The following is a 22535-nucleotide window of genomic DNA, read 5'->3' as shown; positions in this document are numbered from 1 at the left end:
AAAATGGACTTGTCTGACATTTCCAAGGTCAGATTCTATTCAGGGAGTCATCATCATTATGATTTGGGTAAATATGTTTTATCAACGTCCTTAAAGAGGCTGTAAATAATGTTGATATCTCATATGAGAAATAAACGACTCATGGTCATTGTTTATTGTACAATAAAACAATGCAGGGAGAATAAACCATGCGCCCCAAGTGGTTTATTTGTTATACTACCCCTCGATTATATTATAAGCTATGGTAGCAAATGGGCTCAGGCTATACATCCCAATACAGTGGATGACATGGATAGTGGAGGTTGGGACAGAATGAATGAATGAGTGTCTTCGTCTGCAGGTTTCCCGCCCGAGATGGTAACCATGGAGACAGAGATGACGATCGTGTACAACAGTGTCTACCTGACTCTGCTGCTTCACTCTCGCTGCAGCGGCAGTGACGACCAGACGGTGTTGTCCCAGTGTGGGGCTGCATACAGCAACAGTCTGGCCAGAGGTAGGCCTCGTCTTCTGTAGGAGCATGTGATAAACATGGAGGACAGGATGCAGAGGACTAGATCAGCTGCGCAAAATAAGCAAAATAAATCACTTTTTTAGCTCACCTTTGTTTACTGTGCTAGTCTGAAATATGTGTGTGAGGTTATATCTCATCACATTGTCCAGTCATCTTCCTGACCAGAATGGTCAGATGGATCTAGTTGTACCTCTAGTTTTTCTGGAACATTCTTTACAAAAGTATGAGTAAGCCGTGCTTGGTCAACAGACAAGGCATCCGATTTGACTCAGAAGGTCTGTCGTTCAAATCCCTTCATGGGCATTTAATGACTGCTATTTAAAGAAAGTGGTCAGAAAGAGCACACTTTGTGTTGTACACAATACAGTTTTCAAGTACCTCAAACATTCAAATATATTTTGCATTCATACAAGATGGCTGTCAGCACCATACTGTGCTCGTGGGTTTCACCAAAGTGGTCATGTCATGTCATGTCATGTCATGTCATGTTTCAGTGTTGGCAGCAGTAAAGCACTTCCCATGTCCCAGTACACCTGCTGATTCCCCGGACCAAGCCGTCATGTCATGTAACGTCATGTCATGTCATGTTTCAGTGTTGGCAGCAGTAAAGCACTTCCCATGCCCCAGTACACCTGCTCATTCCCCGGACCAAGCCGTCATGTCACAATTACATCATCTTCTCCAGTACTCCCAGATTCTACAAGGTGAGAATAAATAAACTTGCAATATTTTTAGTGATTCTCGATCTTGATTGGTCAGATGATATGACATCATATTCCTTTATTGTTTCTAACAATGTGATCTGACATCATGCATTCTTCATAATGTCACAAACTGCAAGGTTAACCTCAGTGAAGTTTCTCGTTTGGGTTGTCATTTCATACTGTTTTCTTCATTTCTTTCTTAAAATGCATGCATGCACACACTCACACACTCACACACTAACACACTAACCCACTCACACTCACACTCACACACACACTCTCACACACACACTAACAAGCTCACACACTATCACACTCACACACTTACACACACGCTCTCACACACACTCACACACTAACAAGCTCACACACTAACACACACACTAACATGCTAACACACTCTCTCACTAACACACACACTCACTCACACACACACTCTCACTAACACACTCACGCTCACACACTCTCACACTAACACACACTCACACTCTCACTAACACACTCACACTCTCACACTACCATGCTCACACACTATCACACTCACACTCACACTCTCACGCTAACACACTCACATTATCACACTCACACTCACACGCTCACACCAACACACTCACACTCTCACGCTAACACACACACTAACACGCTCACGCCCTAACACGCTCACACTAACACACTCACACTAACACACACACTCTCACACACACACACACACACAGTCACACACTCTCACACTCACACTCTCTCTTGTGTCCAGTGTATGGGGTCACATCCCCCCTCTGTGCTGCTGGTTGTGCGTGGTCCTGTCTGTTGATGCTTGCCCAGAAGGAGAAAGAAGCTGTGACGTGCCTGGAGTCTCTCACACAGATGTTGGCCCAGACAGGAGATGCATCACAGGTACTGAACCTCTGCCTTGTCTAACTGATAGTACTTTGTGTTGTATGTTTGCCAGATTAATCCTCGAGGGATGTTGGTTGTTGAATGTCCCATTCTCTGACTTGGCCGATTGAGTATCAATGTACCCTGATGGATTGTAGCCTATGTCTCCAGGACCACCTCTGTGGTCTAGCCATTAAGTGTCCGCCCAGAGAGCAGAAGGTCGGGAGTTCGATCCCTAACAAAAGATGTTAAAAGGTGGACCTTGTTTTTACCCTGCCTTGTGCTCGGCATTAAGGGGATAAAATAAAGACTGGTCGGCTTGGAGTCAGTATACTGTGTCTGAGTGGGGTATTCATGTTAAACTGTGGCATGGTATCTCAGTGGACTAGCACTATAAAACTGGCGACGTTAAGCCCCCTTTTCACCTCACCTTGTTGCTCATGATATCACTGGTTTGCCTGGTCCAGACTCAACCATCTCCAGTGATATCACTGGAATATTGCTCACAGCAGCAATAACACATTATTCACTTTGACAAATAACTAGTGATAGAACGATTAAAGCTTTACAACATGTACAAACAGTGACACTTCAGTGGTCTAGTGGATAGAGCATCTGCCTAGAGAGCGGAAGGTCAGTGGTTGAATCCTCTTCCACATTAGAAGATGGTAAAAGATGGTACTTGTTGTTACTCTGCCTGGCACTCAACACAAGGTGACAAAACAAGGACTGGTCGCCTTGGGTGCCTGGTCGCCTGTATGCTGTGTCTGAGTGCGGTATCCATGGGCTACCACTATAAATCCGGCACACACACGTGCAAGCACAGCACTGTTTAAGAACAATAATTTCACCTCGCCTATAGCCCTGACTCTGCTAGCCCAGGAACCCTCACCAATAGCCTTGACTCTGCTAGCCAAGGAACCCTTAAATCGAACAGTTACTGGTTGAAACATCTATGGATACAATTAAGGGTTTCTGCATCCGTTTGGTTGGATTCCACTGGTCTCAATCCATACTACATTGGTATATTTTAGGGATATTAACCTATAACCAAAAAGTAAGCTTAACTTAGGCTTAAAAAAATGAGAAGAATTGGTTCTCAGGCAATAACTTTTTCAAAATATAGTGCAGGCAGTGTTTGTTTTTTTGTGGTTGTTCAAACTAGTATGTAACCAAATAAACAGTTGTGTACCATCAACCTGGGAAAGGGCCTCCCGACATAAACAAGCATACAAACTCCTACTGCTGTCATGACCTTAACACAAGATGTGCAGTAAAGCAGTGCGCATGTAAAGGGAAGTAACTATGTGGTATATTGGATCACATTCTTTTTAAGTATTAGGATTTTGTAAAAAAAATTAAATGGAAATGGAAATTGAAAAAGAAAAGTGAGGTGTGGACTTTATGATGATGTGGTGGTGCCTGAGAACCAAGACTATTATTTTTTTAGCCTTAAGTTTTTTGCATGATAATAAAGTACAAATGTAATTTTGTGACATTTTTGTGGGGAAATGATCCCCATAATGAAAAGGGCATGAGCATTACCTGTACAGTTTCGCACAGGAGTCTAGGCAAACACCGGTGATTACAACAGCCTCAAGTGCAACGGATTCAGTTGCACAACCATACTTTAATAGATGTGGAAAGGCTACCAAATAATGTTCTTTCCAACTGTCACTTTTCCCTTCTGTGCCATGGTGATCTGGTGTGATTGTACAGTGTTTCGCAAAGTATTGGTCAGTCTTTTTATCACAGGGGCGGTCGGGTAGCCAAGTGGTTAAAGCGGTCGCTCGTCACGCCGAAGATCCGGGTTCGATTCCCGACATGGGTACAATGTGTGAAGCCCATTTCTGGTGTCCCCCGCCGTGATATTGCTGGAATATTGCTAAGAGCGGCGTAAAAACATACTCACTCACTCACTCACTTTTTATCACAACACTTTTGGTCCATTGTGCAAATATTTCTATATTTGTGGTTAATAAAAATCGGCCTGTGCTTTTTTGGGTTACATGTATATAATTATAGACCCCATTCATCCCAGATACACACTCTCGCCCCAAGTTAAGGTTTACATCTCTTGTTAGAGCTCAGTTCACTCCCTCCCTCAATCACCTGTTTTCTCCAGATGACAGTGAGTTCTGTTGGACTGCGACTCTGTGTGTCGGTGCACGGAGACGGGGTACAGCAGCGAGCCAGGAACATGGAGACCCTGTCTGCCCCGGACCTCGTGGGGCTCCTGAAGGGGCTGTGTCACTACAAGCTGGCCCAGTGGGGGCCGAGTAGGGAGTGCCTGACAAGGCTACATAGTGACAGCCTACTGCCTAGTGTGACATACATCATAGGTGGGTTATGGTTATAAAATGATTTGCAGGACCCAAAAACTCTGGAATGTACAATTGGTCAGTCACCATCTTGTAGAAACCGATTCCGATGGCCCCAAAATGACTCCTTGTTACTTTTAAACGCAATGATAAATTCTTTGCATGTGTCAATAGTGTAGTGTATAGTATTTTGTAAGCTGAAATAATTCTCTGAACCATTGAGTATTTACTCACAAATATGTCATGTGACCTTTAGTCACGATGTGGCTGAAATATTGCCGATGTGACGTAAAGCATAAACTCACTCACTCACTCACTTGTCAGCAACATACCCTTGCTCATCTCTCTCTCTCTCTCTCTCTCTCTCTCTCTCTCTCTCTCTCTCTCTCTCTCTCTCTCTCTCTCTCTCTCTCTCTCTCTCTCTCTCTCTCTCTCTCTCTCTCTCTCTCTCTCTCTCTCTGACACTCTTTCTCTCTCTGACACTCACCCTCATTCACTCGCCCGTGAAGATCCAGGTTAGAGATCCAGGTTAGAATTGGTCTTCAGCAACCCATGCTTGTTGTAAGAGGCGACTAATGGGATCGGGTGGTCAGGCTCGGTCAGTTGTATGTCATTGTATCCCAATTGTGTAGATCGTTGCGCATCCTGTGTGCAGCGTTAAACAACAAACAAAACACTCACTCACTCACTCACTCACACACTCACTCACTCACTCACTCACTCACTCACTCAGTAAATGTCTGAGACCTGCATCACTTCAGGCTTTCCTCCAATATTAATCTGACCTGCCATGACCTAACTTGGGATGCTGTTATAAGCTGCGTTAAACACAACTCACTCACTAATAATCATTAGTATCATACCTGTGAAGATCAGGGCTAGTCTTGGTCTTCAGCAACCTATGCTTGTAGTGAGCAACTCACTCACTCACTCACTCACTCACTCACTCACTCACTCACTCACTCACTCACTCACTCTCTCTCACAATTGAGTACACCAAATAACTGTATTCTCTTCTTGCAATTTGACCTATCATGCCTGTTCTGTGAGGTAATACACACATGTTCATCCTACTCAGGCCTGTGTTACCTGAAGGAGGGTAAGGCTGATGACTGCATCTCTGTCCTGGACTCCGCCAGACACCGGACCTCCTCAAGTCCTGCATCCAGGGCCAGGACACTCCACCTGATGGGCCAGTGCTATGCTCACAAGGTGACAATATATGCTACATCCTTTCCATACTCACACAAGGATTAGGAGCATCGTCTGTGCAGCCTTTGGAATACCAGCTTCCAATTCTGTGAGAACACTCCTGAAAACACTGAGCTTGTTTTAAGAGTTTTTAGAAGTGCTACACTTTGTAACACATATTCTCATAGTTTGTGTGTAGTTAAAACAAAATACAGTGGCTCTATTTGTTTTCTGAACTGAATTTTCATATTATATCAACAGGATCCTTATTAAGAGATTTAGAAACATATCCACCTGCTTTGTTGTCTTCATGGGATAACATAGAAGATAGTATGTAAAATATGAACTGGCGAAAAAGGAAATGCACAATTTGGTAAGATTTCTCCTGGTGTGACTGCATCTTGAAAAGAGACACCTGTGTTTTCAAACCCGCAAAAACAATATATGTTATAATACAAATTTTCAATAAAAACAAAGCCCATCCTACCTGGCAGCCCTCAGGATATGTCTTGTTTTGCTGGGGCATGGATAACTTGGTGCCAGTTGGTGGTGCAGCGACTAAGTGTACAGAGTTATGTCCCCTAGCTGCCTGGATCAGGTGGTCAGGGCTTTGATTCACGCACTCACCTGATCAAAGTTTTTGGCCTGTCAGCTGTTTCACAGCCTTGATTAAGAGTTTCACCAAAGCACTAAACTTCAAGATTCCTCCAACATTGAGTCAATTTGAGCTGATTTGCTGTGATAAGCTCTTCAACATTTGGAAAGGACAACACCTTCGACAAAAGATGACTATTTTGGTCCTTAGGAATTGTTGAGTAGCATATTAATGAGATAATGTTCAAATCAAAATTAATCCCTGCCCACTCATTCCAGTTGTAATGATCCCGGACTGTGATATTGGTATGAATACCATAAATCATCCAATCTGTCTTGTTGTCATGTCTTGTGTTTACATTCCGATCTACTTGTCTGTTGGGAGTGTCTCATGTAGGTATGTTTGGTTACAGGGTCTGCATCATTGTGCAGTTCTGATGTTCCGAGAGTCCTTACAGGAGGATTTCAACTTTCCCTTAGCTCTGTTCCACATCTCAGAGCAGTACAGGCAGCTAGGCCTGGAGGATGCTGAACTAGAGTCGCTGAACCTCCTCACTACAGTAAGTCCCCTCTCCTGCCTCTTCCCCATCTCAGAGCAGTACAGGCAGCTAGGCCTGGAGGATGCTGAACTAGAGGCCCAGAACCTCCTCACTACAGTAAGTCCCCTCTCCTGTCTGTGTCCCCATCTCAGAGCAGTAAAGGCAGCTAGGCCTGGAGGATGCTGAACTAGAGGCCCAGAACCTCCTCACTACAGTAAGTCCCCTCTCCTGTCTGTGTCCCCATCTCAGAGCAGTACAGGCAGCTAGGCCTGGAGGATGCTGAACTAGAGGCCCTGAACCTCCTCACTACAGTAAGTCCCCCCTCCTGTCTGTGTCCACATCTCAGAGCAGTACAGGCAGCTAGGCCTGGAGGATGCTGAACTAGAGCCCCTGAACCTCCTCACTACAGTAAGTCCCCCCTCCTGTCTGTGTCCACATCTCAGAGCAGTACAGGCAGCTAGGCCTGGAGGATGCTGAACTAGAGGCCCAGAACCTTCTCACTACAGTAAGTCCCCTCTCCTGTCTGTGTCCACATCTCAGAGCAGTACAGGCAGCTAGGCCTGGAGGATGCTGAACTAGAGGCCCAGAACCTTCTCACTACAGTAAGTCCCCTCTCCTGTCTGTGTCCACATCTCAGAGCAGTACAGGCAGCTAGGCCTGGAGGATGCTGAACTAGAGGCCCTGAACCTTCTCACTACAGTAAGTCCCCTCTCCTGTCTGTGTCCCCATCTCAAAAGAATATCCTTTGGCCAAAGTATATTCTGGAGAAAGTCCCTCATGAGAGGTTATGCACTGAAAAGAAGGCTCCGTAAAAACAATAGGATAGTGTCACTATAGGTACATTAATTTGCAATGTATTGTTAGTTTGTGTCTTTAAAATTTGTATTGTATTGGCTCAGATCCTGGAGGACAGTTCAGTGAAGGATCTTACACCACGTCCAGTGTCCCTGTCATCCTTGTGGACATCGGACCTCTTCCAACATGTGTGTCCTGCTCCCACCATCTCCCTCCACCAGTCCCTCTACACCCTGGCACACAGGTGTCTGCAGCTACACAGGTAGGGAACAACTCACCATCTCCCTCCGCCAGTCCCTCTACACCCTGGCACACAGGTGTCTGCAGCTACACAGGTAGGGAACAACTCACCATCTCCCTCCGCCAGTCCCTCTACACCCTGGCACACAGGTGTCTGCAGCTACACAGGTAGGGAACAACTCACTATCTCCCTCCACCAGTCCCTCTACACCCTGGCACACAGGTGTCTGCAGCTACACAGGTAGGGAACAACTCACCATCTCCCTCCGCCAGTCCCTCTACACCTTGGCACACAGGTGTCTGCAGCTACACAGGTAGGGAACAACTCACCATCTCCCTCCGCCAGTCCCTCTACACCCTGGCACACAGGTGTCTGCAGCTACACAGGTAGGGAACAACTCACCATCTCCCTCCGCCAGTCCCTCTACACCTTGGCACACAGGTGTCTGCAGCTACACAGGTAGGGAACAACTCACCATCTCCCTCCGCCAGTCCCTCTACACCCTGGCACACAGGTGTCTGCAGCTACACAGGTAGGGAACAACTCACCATCACCCTCCTCCAGTCCTGATCTGGCTGTATTAGTGTAACATTGTACCCTGACTACACTGATTGACATGGATTGTATTAGATTAACATTGTACCTGACTACATTGATTGACCTGGCCTGGCTGTTTTAGTGTAACATTGTACCCTGACTATATTGATTGACCTGGCTGGCTGTATTAGTGTAACATTGTACCCGACTACATTGATTGACCTGGCTGTATTAGTGTAACATTGTACCCTGACTACATTGATTGACCTGGCTGTATTAGTGTAACATTGTACCCTGACCACATTGATTGACCTGGATTGTATTAGATTAACATTGTACCCTGACTACACTGATTGACCTGGATTGTATTAGATTAACATTGTACCCTGACTACATTGATTGACCTGACTGTATTAGTGTAACATTGTACCACGACTACACTGATTGACCTGGCTGTATTAGTGTAACATTGTACCCCGACTACACTGATTGACCTGGCTGTATTAGTGTAACATTGTACCCTGACCACATTGATTGACCTGGCTGTATTAGATTAACATTGTACCTGACTACACTGATTGACCTGGCTGGCTGTATTAGTGTAACATTGTACCCTGACTACACTGATTGACCTGGTCTGGCTCTATTAGAGTAACATTGTACCCTGACATCATAGATTGACCTACCTGTATTAGTGTAACATTGTACCCCGACTACATTGATTGACCTGGCTGTATTAGAGTAACATTGTACCCTGACTACTCTGATTGCCCTGCCTGTATTAGTGTAACATTGTACCTGACTACACTGATTGACCTGGCTGTATTCGTGTAACATTGTACCCTGACTACATTGATTGACCTGGCTGTATTAGAGTAACATTGTACCCTGACTACACTGATTGACCTGGCTGTATTAGTGTAACATTGTACCCTGACTACACTGATTGACCTGGTTGTATTAGTGTAACATTGTACCCCGACTACGTTGATTGACCTGGCTGTATTAGTGTAACATTGTACCACGACTACATTGATTGACCTGGCTGTATAAGTGTAACATTGTACCCTGACTACATTGATTGACCTCGCTGTATTAGAGTAACATTGTACCCTGACTACACTGATTGGCCCTGCTGTATTAGTGTAACATTGTACCCTGACCACATTGATTGACCTGGCTGTATTAGTGTAACATTGTACCCTCACTACATTGATTGACCTGGATTGTATTAGATTAACATTGTACCTGACTACATTGATTGGCCTGGCTGTATTAGAGTAACATTGTACCCTGACTACATTGATTGACCTGGCTGTATTAGAGTAACATTGTACCTGACTACATTGATTGACCTGGCTGTATTAGAGAAACATTGTACCCTGACTACACTGATTGACCTGGCTGTATTAGTGTAACATTGTACCCTGACTACATTGATTGACCTGGCTGGCTGTATTAGTGTAACATTGTACCCTGACTACATTGATTGACCTGGTCTGGCTGTATTAGTGTAACATTGTACCCTGACCACATTGATTGGCCTGGCTGTATTAGTGTAACATTGTACCCTGACCACATTGATTGACCTGGCTGTATTAGTGTAACATTGTACCCTGACTAGATTGATTGACCTGGCTGTATTAGAGTAACATTGTACCCTGACTACACTGATTGACCTAGCTGGCTGTATTAGAGTAACATTGTACCCTGACTACACTGATTGGCCTAGCTGGCTGTATTAGAGTAACATTGTACCCTGACTACACTGATTGCCCTGCCTGTATTAGTGTAACATTGTACCTGACTACACTGATTGACCTGGTTGTATTAGAGTAACATTGTACCCTGACTAGATTGATTGACCTGGTTGTATTAGTGTAACATTGTACCTGACTACACTGATTGACCTGGTTGTATTAGAGTAACATTGTACCCTGACTAGATTGATTGACCTGGCTGTATTAGAGTAACATTGTACCCTGACTACACTGATTGGCCTGGCTGGCTGTATTAGAGTAACATTGTACCCTGACTACACTGATTGACCTAGCTGGCTGTATTAGAGTAACATTGTACCCTGACTACACTGATTGCCCTGCCTGTATTAGTGTTACATTGTACCTGACTACACTGATTGACCTGGTTGTATTAGAGTAACATTGTACCCTGACCACATTGATTGACCTGGCTGTATTAGTGTAACATTGTACCCTGACTACATTGATTGACCTGCCTGTATTAGTGTAACATTGTACCTGACTACATTGATTGACCTGCCTGTATTAGTGTAACATTGTACCCTGACTACACTGATTGACCTGGTTGAATGAGTGTAACATTGTACCCTGACTACATTGATTGACCTGGTTGTATTAGTGTAACATTGTACCCTGACTACATTGATTGACCTGGTTGTATTAGTGTAACATTGTACCCTGACTACATTGATTGACCTGGTTGTATTAGTGTAACATTGTACCCTGACTACACTGATTGGCCTGGCTGGCTGTATTAGAGTAACATTGTACCCTGACTACATTGATTGACCTAGCTGGCTGTATTAGAGTAACATTGTACCCTGACTACTCTGATTGCCCTGCCTGTATTAGTGTAACATTGTACCTGACTACACTGATTGACCTGGCTGTATTCGTGTAACATTGTACCCTGACTACATTGATTGACCTGGCTGTATTAGAGTAACATTGTACCCTGACTACACTGATTGACCTGGCTGTATTAGTGTAACATTGTACCCTGACTACACTGATTGACCTGGTTGTATTAGTGTAACATTGTACCCCGACTACGTTGATTGACCTGGCTGTATTAGTGTAACATTGTACCACGACTACATTGATTGACCTGGCTGTATAAGTGTAACATTGTACCCTGACTACATTGATTGACCTCGCTGTATTAGAGTAACATTGTACCCTGACTACACTGATTGGCCCTGCTGTATTAGTGTAACATTGTACCCTGACCACATTGATTGACCTGGCTGTATTAGTGTAACATTGTACCCTCACTACATTGATTGACCTGGATTGTATTAGATTAACATTGTACCTGACTACATTGATTGGCCTGGCTGTATTAGAGTAACATTGTACCCTGACTACATTGATTGACCTGGCTGTATTAGAGTAACATTGTACCTGACTACATTGATTGACCTGGCTGTATTAGAGAAACATTGTACCCTGACTACACTGATTGACCTGGCTGTATTAGTGTAACATTGTACCCTGACTACATTGATTGACCTGGCTGGCTGTATTAGTGTAACATTGTACCCTGACTACATTGATTGACCTGGTCTGGCTGTATTAGTGTAACATTGTACCCTGACCACATTGATTGGCCTGGCTGTATTAGTGTAACATTGTACCCTGACCACATTGATTGACCTGGCTGTATTAGTGTAACATTGTACCCTGACTAGATTGATTGACCTGGTTGTATTAGTGTAACATTGTACCCTGACCACATTGATTGACCTGGTTGTATTAGTGTAACATTGTACCTGACTACACTGATTGCCCTGGTTGTATTAGTGTAACATTGTACCCTGACTTCACTGATTGACCTGGTTGTATTAGTGTAACATTGTACCTGACTACACTGATTGCCCTGGTTGTATTAGTGTAACATTGTACCCTGACTACACTGATTGACCTGGTTGTATTAGTGTAACATTGTACCCTGACTACACTGATTGACCTGGTTGTATTAGTGTAACATTGTACCCTGACTACACTGATTGACCTGGTTGTATTAGTGTAACATTGTACCTGACTACACTGATTGACCTGGTTGTATTAGAGTAACATTGTACCCTGACTACACTGATTGACCTGGTTGTATTAGTGTAACATTGTACCCTGACTACATTGATTGACCTGGTTGTATTAGTGTAACATTGTACCCTGACTACATTGATTGACCTGGTTGTATTAGTGTAACATTGTACCCCGACTACACTGATTGACCTGGCTGTATTAGAGTAACATTGTACCCTGACTACATTGATTGACCTGGCTGTATTAGTGTAACATTGTACCCTGACTATATTGATTGACCTGGCTGGCTGTATTAGTGTAACATTGTACCCTGACTACATTGATTGACCTGGTTGTATTAGTGTAACATTGTACCCTGACTACATTGATTGACCTGGTTGTATTAGTGTAACATTGTACCTGACAACACTGATTGACCTGGTTGTATTAGTGTAACATTGTACCCTGACTACATTGATTGACCTGGTTGTATTAGTGTAACATTGTACCTGACTACACTGATTGACCTGGTTGTATTAGAGTAACATTGTACCCTGACAACATTGATTGACCTGGCTGTATTAGTGTAACATTGTACCTGACTACACTGATTGACCTGACTGTATTAGTGTAACATTGTACCACGACTACACTGATTGACCTGGCTGTATTAGTGTAACATTGTACCCTGACTACATTGATTGACCTGGCTGTATCAGAGTAACATTGTACCCTGACTACATTGATTGACCTGGCTGTATTAGTGTAACATTGTACCCTGACTATATTGATTGACCTGGCTGGCTGTATTAGTGTAACATTGTACCCTGACTACATTGATTGACCTGGTTGTATTAGTGTAACATTGTACCTGACTACACTGATTGACCTGGTTGTATTAGTGTAACATTGTACCCTGACTACACTGATTGACCTGGCTGTATTAGTGTAACATTGTACCCTGACTACATTGATTGACCTGGCCTGGCTGTATTAGTGTAACATTGTACCCTGACTACATTGATTGACCTGGCTGTATTAGAGTAACATTGTACCCTGACTACATTGATTGACCTGGCCTGGCTGTATTAGTGTAACATTGTACCCTGACTACATTGATTGACCTGGCTGTATTAGTGTAACATTGTACCACGACTACATTGATTGACCTGGCTGTATTAGTGTAAGATTGTACCCTGACCACATTGATTGGCCTGGCTGTATTAGTGTAACATTGTACCCTGACTACATTGATTGACCTGGCCAGGCTGTATTAGTGTAACATTGTACCCTGACTACATTGATTGACCTGGCTGTATTAGTGTAACATTGTACCACGACTACATTGATTGACCTGGCTGTATTAGTGTAACATTGTACCCTGACCACATTGATTGGCCTGGCTGTATTAGTGTAACATTGTACCCTGACCACATTGATTGGCCTGGCTGTATTAGTGTAACATTGTACCCTGACCACATTGATTGACCTGGCTGTATTAGAGTAACATTGTACCCTGACTACACTGATTGACCTGGCTGGCTGTATTAGTGTAACATTGTACCTGACTACACTGACTGACCTGGTCCTGCTGTTTTAGTGTAACATTGTACCCTGTCTACATTGCAACATTGTTTCCTTAGGCCTTTACCCACAACACTGTTGTAACTAAGGAATTGATTTATTGTCTAGATATGACTGATACATTAATAATCAGCATACATTCAAAGTTTCCTGTAATTTTTAAAGTTAACACTTCCACTGAGCCATATGGGATCTTAGATCCATTGTAGATGTTGAATGGAATAAGTGTTCCATTCAGAACATCGACTCCCATATGAACACCTGTATAGTACCGTCCTATCCTCCTCACTAAGTTTCATAAAATGTGCAATGAGTACACAGATGTTGTAAAGTATCACCATGGTAACCTGATCATATCCGTGCCAACAATGCACTGCCTGTTCCAGCTTTTCCGGTTGCAAAACACGATTTAGCTGTGGCCCCACCCACCGGGACTGGTGCCGACCAGGAAATGGCTGTGTCACACACATACACACACACCAGCAGCACATGTCTGGCAGTCATCACACCCCAGTTACATGTTTCCTTATTTATACTGGTCACGTCAGCTCTGTGACAGCTGCTACCTACAGACTGCATCAGGGTTTTTCATTCAGAAATGTGTTTCCAGTTTGTCTGCATGGGTTTGATGCAAAAAATGAAAAAACTGACCCAAGGAAGAACAAAAACTGAAACATTTTCATGAAATTTATTACCGGTAAAAGGGGCGGTCAGGTAGCCTAGTGGTTAAAGCGTTTGCTCGTCACGCCGAAGACCTGGGTTCGAATCCCAAAATGGGTACAATGTGTGAAGCCCATTTCTGGTGTCCCCTGCCGTGATATTGCTGGAATATTGCTAAAAGCGGCATAAAACCATATTCACTCACTCACTCACTCACTATTACTGGTAAAAAAATTTCATTAGTCCTGCATTTGAAATTGGCACTAATCAAATAGTCCTTGCCAAACTGCCCAATAATTTAGGTATTCTAAGGACGAGTAGAAATTTGGCCTTTTCAAGAGTTTTGCTATATGTTATCATTATAAGGACTATCACTGTTAGTCTATCAATAATTAACCCTGTGTTTTCTACCATGATTATCACTGTTTTAATTATGCCATATTATAGCTTAAAATTTAAAGTTTGACATACAGTTGTGTTATATGGGTGGACCCTCATCTTTCATCACAAGGGTGTCATTGAATGAAAACTATAGTATCCATATATCAACTTAGAAGTATCACGAAAGATTAGTAGATCATTTGATAAGATTAATTATTCTGTATGTGTATAGATATAAATCACCAATGTAGACCTGCCATATAATGCTACATATGAACAGACTGATCCATGAAATGTTTTAATTGAACTTTTTGCCTTTTGTGTGTCTGTGTGTCTGTGTGTCTGTGCCTGTGTGTATCTGTGTATTATGTGCTGGTTTCATAGTGCTAGCCCACTGAGATACCATGCCGCAGTTTGACATGAATACCCCACTCACACACAGTATACTGACTCCGAGCCGACCAGTCCCTGTTTTAACCCCCTAATGCTGACCACAAGACTGGGTAACAAGTACCATCTCTTAACGTCTTTTGGTATGATGCAGCCAGGGATGGAACCACCAACCTTACACTCTCTGGGCAGACACTCTGTCCACTAGGCCACAGAGGCGGTCTTAACCAACCAATGTAAAACCCTGGTTTGGTTTATCATGGTTTTCTGTTTTCAGATTTTATGGGGATCTTTATCAATGTTTGTTACTAATGATGAACATGCGGGATAGAATAGGTCTTCAGCAACCCATGCTTGCCGTAAAAGGCGACTATGCTTGTCGTAAAAGGCGACTAACGGGATCGGGTGGTCAGGCTCGCTGAATTAGTTGATACATGTCATCTATCCCAATTGTGTGGATCAATGCTCATGATGTCAATCACTGGATTGTCTGGTCCAGAATCGATTACTGTATTTACAAACTGTCGTCATATACATGGAATATTGCTGAGTGCGGCATTAAACAACAAACAAACAAACAAAAATGATATTCCTTATTTATGTTCTATCTTGCATTTACCATTTCATTATTTTCATTTCAATTTTTTTCAATGTATGTTATTTTCCCATTTTTGTTTGTAGTAGCCTACCATTGGATATTCTTGATTGCTGGAATGTTTCGGACAAAAATATGATTTGTTACAGAATGTTTTATATTTTGCCTCAGGATTTATATAGAAATAAGACCCCTGAAGGTGGGTCAGAATTGGTCTTCAGCAACCCATGATTGTCATTAGAGATGACTATGCTTGTCATAAGGGGTGACTGATATGATGGTGGTCAGACTTGCTGACTTGGTTTATGCATGTCAACTTATCTCAACTGTATAGATTGCTGCTAACGATGACAATCACTGGATTGTCTGGTCCAGATACGATTATTTACAGACTGCTGTCATATAGATGGAATATCTCTGAATGTGGCATCAAACAACAAACAAAATAAGACTTTTTGACTGTTGTCTTGAAGACAAGTTGTGTGTTCCAAGAGCATTGATGGACTCGTTCATTCCTTGGAGAAAAATATTGTATGTCTTGAAGCAGGCTATATTCTGTCTAAAATGGAAACATCTCCACTTCCCCCTACCTACACTAATGCTTAGTCTCTGAATATATATACAGTAGAACATGGATATAACAAACTGCAAGGGACCAGAGAAATCAGTTTGTTACATACGTTTTCGCTCGGAAACGTCTGCCACCTTGGATAAAACAAAAGACAATACACATAATTGCAGCATTGACCTTTTTAGCAGTGATCACTTCATAGCATTCAATTGATAACATCCATAACATTCATTTAAGTTTAACAAGGTTGATCCGTCAACGCTGATTGTGTTGATTCGCCACAATTGTGTTGATTCACTGCTGATTGCATCCAGCCAGTTGTCAATGACACTTGACACTGAGTGAGATTTCTTTGTTTGGTCACTAATTAGTGGTTGATGGGCTTGTTTAGTGATCAGATCCGTTTGTTCACTATACAGAGTTCGTTACGTACGTAAATTTGATATAATATATAGGAGATAAATCGGGGATTTTTTAACAGTTTGTTGTATCTGTTTGTTTGCTCTGTCCGTGTTCTACTGTATAGAGTGAGTTTTGAAAGAAACAATACTTTTAAATTGAAAAGGAGCCCAACATTCGTCACCACTCGCCCCTTTCCGTAACCTGCCAGAAGACTCGTCCCCCTATCGATGAATGTTATGTGCGAAAATACGACAAACCAATCAGAATGCGTGTTTGATTTCAAGTTCTTCGTCAAAGAATCCCTCAGAAATAATTTCTGTTTTTACATATGTCTTGTATCTAAAAGTATACCCAAGACACAGTTAAATGTGTTCAATCATACTGTATAATTCCGCATGTCTTGATGTGCTTTCAATTGCATCTGAAATATAAATAATATATAGGGAAATATATGTGAACCATTGCACAACAAGTTGACAATTGTTTTAGGTATGCCTGTTTGCGCTAAGACGGAACCCAGTTGCAAAAATGGCCACAAGAGGGGCACGAGTCGCTATTCGGCTTGTCCCGGAATAACACGAGTTGGTCACGAATGGTAGCCCAAGTGAGATGAAACTGTGGAAAATCTAGACTTGCTTCATTTAGGGCTATAGCATTACAGTAAGGAGTGGGTGGAAGGGGAAGTAATAGGGTTCAGGGACTGTGAGACAGGCTGCTCCCTTCTCTAATCATGGTGATATCAAATGGATGGTCCCTCTGCAAAATAGGATGTTCAAAACTGAGACAAGGGAGACAAATCCGGTGTGACTAATGGTCAAGGAAGTCCTGTTTAGTAAAGCTGTAGCTTATTGGTTGTGGTACTGGGCGTATCTTGAATGACTGTCAAAACTTTTCCTTGTATGTTAGTACAGATCAAATATAAACATCACCTGATCGCAAAACTTCTGACGGGAGCCATTCAACCCCGCCCTTACTACCAAATACAGTGTGATACCCAGTGTTACTGATAACACTTAAATAACAGGCCATGGTGTTGTCATATCTGATAATAAGTGTACTTGACCTTATGAATCACCAAGTTATGGTTATTGTTGAGTTGCTACACCTGTATTTGTTACTGATGATGATGATGATGATGATGATGATGACAAAAAGCCATTTATCAAACCTTCCAGGCAGCTTCATTGGCCCAGTGGTCATGTAACATGCCCTTGTGTCATGATCAAATCATGGGTTCAAATCCCATATTTTGACAAATTGTAAAACTGAGAACTATCATGTACATTTTCGGTCTTTGTAGGGGCACTTATTAAGACAACTTACAGACTGATCTAAAAGTTATCAGTTTTATTGGACAGGGCATTTAGTACAGGGAATACGGTATGTGTATTTTCTGAAGTCAAGAATTGATTGTGAAATGTAGGAGGAGAAGTGAATCGCTTGTGAACAGGATCTACACTCGCTTACATAGTTATATACTAACATCTAGTCTCTGAAATGAACATATCGTACAGGAAAAAACAGTTGTTCAGTTATCTTAATAAAAATATAATAAAAGGGAGCCCAGTGACTCTCTTCGTTTTCCTGATACTGCAGTAATCTAGACTTGCCAAACATTATAGACTTGCATGGGCTGTATTTAATATATGTTTGTATCAGGGTCTGTGAGACAGCCTAACATAGTTACACTCTCTTCTTGCCTAGCTGCTGACTCAGCTCTTTCTGCTGAGCCCTGCTTGTCATACAACACGTGTAGTGCTACGACATGATATACACTGGCTGTATAGCACTATATAAGGCAGGAATGCTAAACTGTATATCATACGAGTTCCTCACAATAAGCTCTCGCTGTCAGGCGTAGATATATACTTTGTAAACACGTATGTGGACACTGTATAGCATACAACACACTTCAACCCAGAACATTAACTCGGTCATTCCTTATAAGGGAATGAGGTTAGATGGGAGAAGCTTCTGTTCCTGGAGAACCGTCACTCAGGTATTACATGTATTTGGCCTGTCATGGGCTGAATGACAGGCTTGTCAATACTTGTCAGTGGTATAAATCTTTTAAAAATGTGGGGTGTTAAGATTGAGATATGTTGTGATTACGTGTGAGATTGAATGATAATCTGAATTGTGCAATAATATGAAATATCCTGTTTCTGTAACTCTTTTCAAGAAATGTATTTTGCTGCTGGTGAGCTTTTGTAGAATTTACTGCTGAATATGAAGGGAAGGGTCAAGAAACAAGGCAAGCATTTGGGGAGGGTCTGCAAAACAGATGAAGATTAAGTAGAGTCTTCATCAGTTGTGTGACGTCCCTGACTGGGTTAGGATGGTGGTGAAGATGAAGTAGAGTCTTCATCAGTTGTGTGACGTCCCTGACTGGGTTAGGATGGTGGTGAAGATGAAGTAGAGTCTTCATCAGTTGTGTGACGTCCCTGACTGTGTTAGGATGGTGGTGAAGATGAAGTTGAGTCTTCATCAGTTGTGTGGTGTTCCTGACTGGGTGAGGATGGTGGTGTAGATGAAGTAGAGTCTTCATCAGGTGTGTGGCGTCCCTGACTGGGTTAGGATGGTGGTGAAGATGAAGTAGAGTCTTCATCAGGTGTGTGGTGTTCCTAACTGGGTTAGGATGGTGGTGTAGATGAAGTAGAGTCTTCATCAGTTGTGTGGTGTCCCTGACTGGGTTAGGATGGTGATGAAGATGAAGTAGAGTCTTCATCAGCTTTGTGACGTCCCTGACTGGGTTAGGATGGTGGTGAAGATGAAGTAGAGTCTTCATCAGTTGTGTGACGTCCCTGACTGGGTTAGGATGGTGATGAAGATGAAGTAGAGTCTTCATCAATTGGGTGACGTCCCTGACTGGGTTAGGATGGTGGTGAAGGTAGAGTAGAGTCTTCATCAGTTGTGTGGTGTCCCTGACTGGGTTAGGATGGTGATGAAGATGAAGTGGAGTCTTCATCAGTTGTGTGACGTCCCTGACTGGGTTAGGATGATAATGAAGATGAAGTGGAGTCTTCATCAATTGGGTGACGTCCCTGACTGGGTTAGGATGGTGGTGAAGGTAGAGTAGAGTCTTCATCAGTTGTGTGGTGTCCCTGACAGGGTTAGGATGGTGATGAAGATGAAGTAGAGTCTTCATCAGCTTTGTGACGTCCCTGACTGGGTTAGGATGGTGGTGAAGATGAAGTAGAGTCTTCATCAGTTGTGTGGTGTCCCTGACTGGGTTAGATTGGTGATGAAGATGAAGTAGAGTCTTCATCAGTTGTGTGACGTCCCTGACTGGGTTAGGATGGTGGGGAAGATGAAGTAGAGTCTTCATCAGTTGTGTGACGTCCCTGACTGGGTTAGGATGGTGATGAAGATGAAGTAGAGTCTTCATCAGCTTTGTGACGTCCCTGACTGGGTAAGGATGGTGGTGATGATAAAGTAGAGTCTTCATCAGTTGTGTGACGTCCCTGACTGGGTTAGGATGGTGGTGAAGATGAAGTAGAGTCTTCATCAGTTGTGTGACGTCCCTGACTGGGTTAGGATGGTGATGAAGATGAAGTAGAGTCTTCATCAGTTGTGTGGTGTCCCTGACTGGGTTAGGATGGTGGGGAAGATGAAGTAGAGTCTTCATCAGCTTTGTGACGTCCCTGACTGGGTAAGGATGGTGGTGATGATAAAGTAGAGTCTTCATCAGTTGTGTGACGTCCCTGACTGGGTTAGGATGGTGGTGAAGATGAAGTAGAGTCTTCATCAGTTGTGTGGTGTCCCTGACTGGGTTAGGATGGTGGGGAAGATGAAGTAGAGTCTTCATCAGCTTTGTGACGTCCCTGACTGGGTAAGGATGGTGGTGATGATAAAGTAGAGTCTTCATCAGTTGTGTGGTGTCCCTGACAGGGTTAGGATGGTGATGAAGATGAAGTAGAGTCTTCATCAGCTTTGTGACGTCCCTGACTGGGTTAGGATGGTGGTGAAGATGAAGTAGAGTCTTCATCAGTTGTGTGGTGTCCCTGACTGGGTTAGATTGGTGATGAAGATGAAGTAGAGTCTTCATCAGTTGTGTGACGTCCCTGACTGGGTTAGGATGGTGGGGAAGATGAAGTAGAGTCTTCATCAGTTGTGTGACGTCCCTGACTGGGTTAGGATGGTGATGAAGATGAAGTAGAGTCTTCATCAGCTTTGTGACGTCCCTGACTGGGTAAGGATGGTGGTGATGATAAAGTAGAGTCTTCATCAGTTGTGTGACGTCCCTGACTGGGTTAGGATGGTGGTGAAGATGAAGTAGAGTCTTCATCAGTTGTGTGACGTCCCTGACTGGGTTAGGATGGTGATGAAGATGAAGTAGAGTCTTCATCAGTTGTGTGGTGTCCCTGACTGGGTTAGGATGGTGGGGAAGATGAAGTAGAGTCTTCATCAGCTTTGTGACGTCCCTGACTGGGTAAGGATGGTGGTGATGATAAAGTAGAGTCTTCATCAGTTGTGTGACGTCCCTGACTGGGTTAGGATGGTGGTGAAGATGAAGTAGAGTCTTCATCAGTTGTGTGGTGTCCCTGACTGGGTTAGGATGGTGGGGAAGATGAAGTAGAGTCTTCATCAGCTTTGTGACGTCCCTGACTGGGTAAGGATGGTGGTGATGATAAAGTAGAGTCTTCATCAGTTGTGTGACGTCCCTGACTGGGTTAGGATGGTGATGAAGATGAAGTAGAGTCTTCATCAGCTTTGTGACGTCCCTGACTGGGTAAGGATGGTGGTGATGATAAAGTAGAGTCTTCATCAGTTGTGTGGTGTCCCTGACTGGGTTAGGATGGTGGGGAAGATGAAGTAGAGTCTTCATCAGTTGTGTGACGTCCCTGACTGGGTTAGGATGGTGATGAAGATGAAGTAGAGTCTTCATCAGCTTTGTGACGTCCCTGACTGGGTAAGGATGGTGGTGATGATAAAGTAGAGTCTTCATCAGTTGTGTGGTGTCCCTGACTGGGTTAGGATGGTAATGAAGATGAAGTAGAGTCTTCATCAGTTGTGTGACGTCCCTGACTGGGTTAGGATGGTGGTGAAGATAAAGTAGAGTCTTCATCAGTTGTGTGGTGTCCCTGACTGGGTTAGATTGGTGATGAAGATGAAGTAGAGTCTTCATCAATTGGGTGACGTCCCTGACTGGGTTAGGATGGTGGTGAAGGTAGAGTAGAGTCTTCATCAGTTGTGTGGTGTCCCTGACTGGGTTAGGATGGTGATGAAGATGAAGTAGAGTCTTCATCAGTTGTGTGACGTCCCTGACTGGGTTAGGATGGTGGTGAAGGTAGAGTAGAGTCTTCATCAGTTGTGTGATGTCCCTGACTGGGTTAGGATGGTGATGAAGATGAAGTGGAGTCTTCATCAATTGGGTGACGTCCCGGACTGGGTTAGGATGATAATGAAGATGAAGTGGAGTCTTCATCAGTTGTGTGACGTCCCTGACTGGGTTAGGATGGTGATGAAGATGAAGTAGAGTCTTCATCAGTTGTGTGGCGTCCCTGACTGGGTTAGGATGGTGGTGAAGGTAGAGTAGAGTCTTCATCAGTTGTGTGGTGTCCCTGACTGGGTTAGGATGGTGATGAAGATGAAGTAGAGTCTTCATCAGTTGTGTGACGTCCCTGACTGGGTTAGGATGGTGATGAAGATGAAGTAGAGTCTTCATCAGTTGTGTGGCGTCCCGGACTGGGTAAGGATGGTGGTGAAGGTAGAGTAGAGTCTTCATCAGTTGTGTGGTGTCCCTGACTGGGTTAGGATGGTGATGAAGATGAAGTAGAGTCTTCATCAGTTGTGTGACGTCCCTGACTGGGTTAGGATGGTGATGAAGATGAAGTAGAGTCTTCATCAGT

General features: G+C 43.4%; 1 protein-coding gene across 9 annotated transcripts in view; it reads left to right on the top strand.

Moving 5' to 3' along the window:
* Nucleotides 1-22535, top strand: part of LOC124111943 — a 70329-nt gene that overhangs the window by 4607 nt on the left and 43187 nt on the right. For 8 of the 9 annotated variants that reach the window (XR_007218316.1, XR_007218320.1, XR_007218318.1 and 5 more), the window contains exons 4-10: nt 341-496; nt 1009-1218; nt 1973-2112; nt 4220-4436; nt 5494-5627; nt 6614-6760; nt 7639-7796. Coding sequence is in view for 4 of the 9 variants with exons in the window: in XM_048384006.1 (XP_048239963.1) it covers nt 341-496; nt 1009-1218; nt 1973-2112; nt 4220-4436; nt 5494-5627; nt 6614-6760; nt 7639-7796 (1162 nt within the window). In the remaining 5 variants the exon portion in view is untranslated. The remainder of the gene's footprint in view (nt 1-340; nt 497-1008; nt 1219-1972; nt 2113-4219; nt 4437-5493; nt 5628-6613; nt 6761-7638; nt 7797-22535) is intronic. The other variant, XM_048384007.1, reaches the window with a different exon arrangement.

Source organism: Haliotis rufescens, unplaced genomic scaffold (assembly GCF_023055435.1).
Source record: "Haliotis rufescens isolate VD_foot unplaced genomic scaffold, xgHalRufe1.0.p SCAF_5, whole genome shotgun sequence".
Taxonomy (NCBI): domain Eukaryota; kingdom Metazoa; phylum Mollusca; class Gastropoda; order Lepetellida; family Haliotidae; genus Haliotis; species Haliotis rufescens.
The sequence above is the reverse complement of the archived record's forward strand: the minus strand, read 5'-3'. Positions and strand labels throughout refer to the sequence as shown.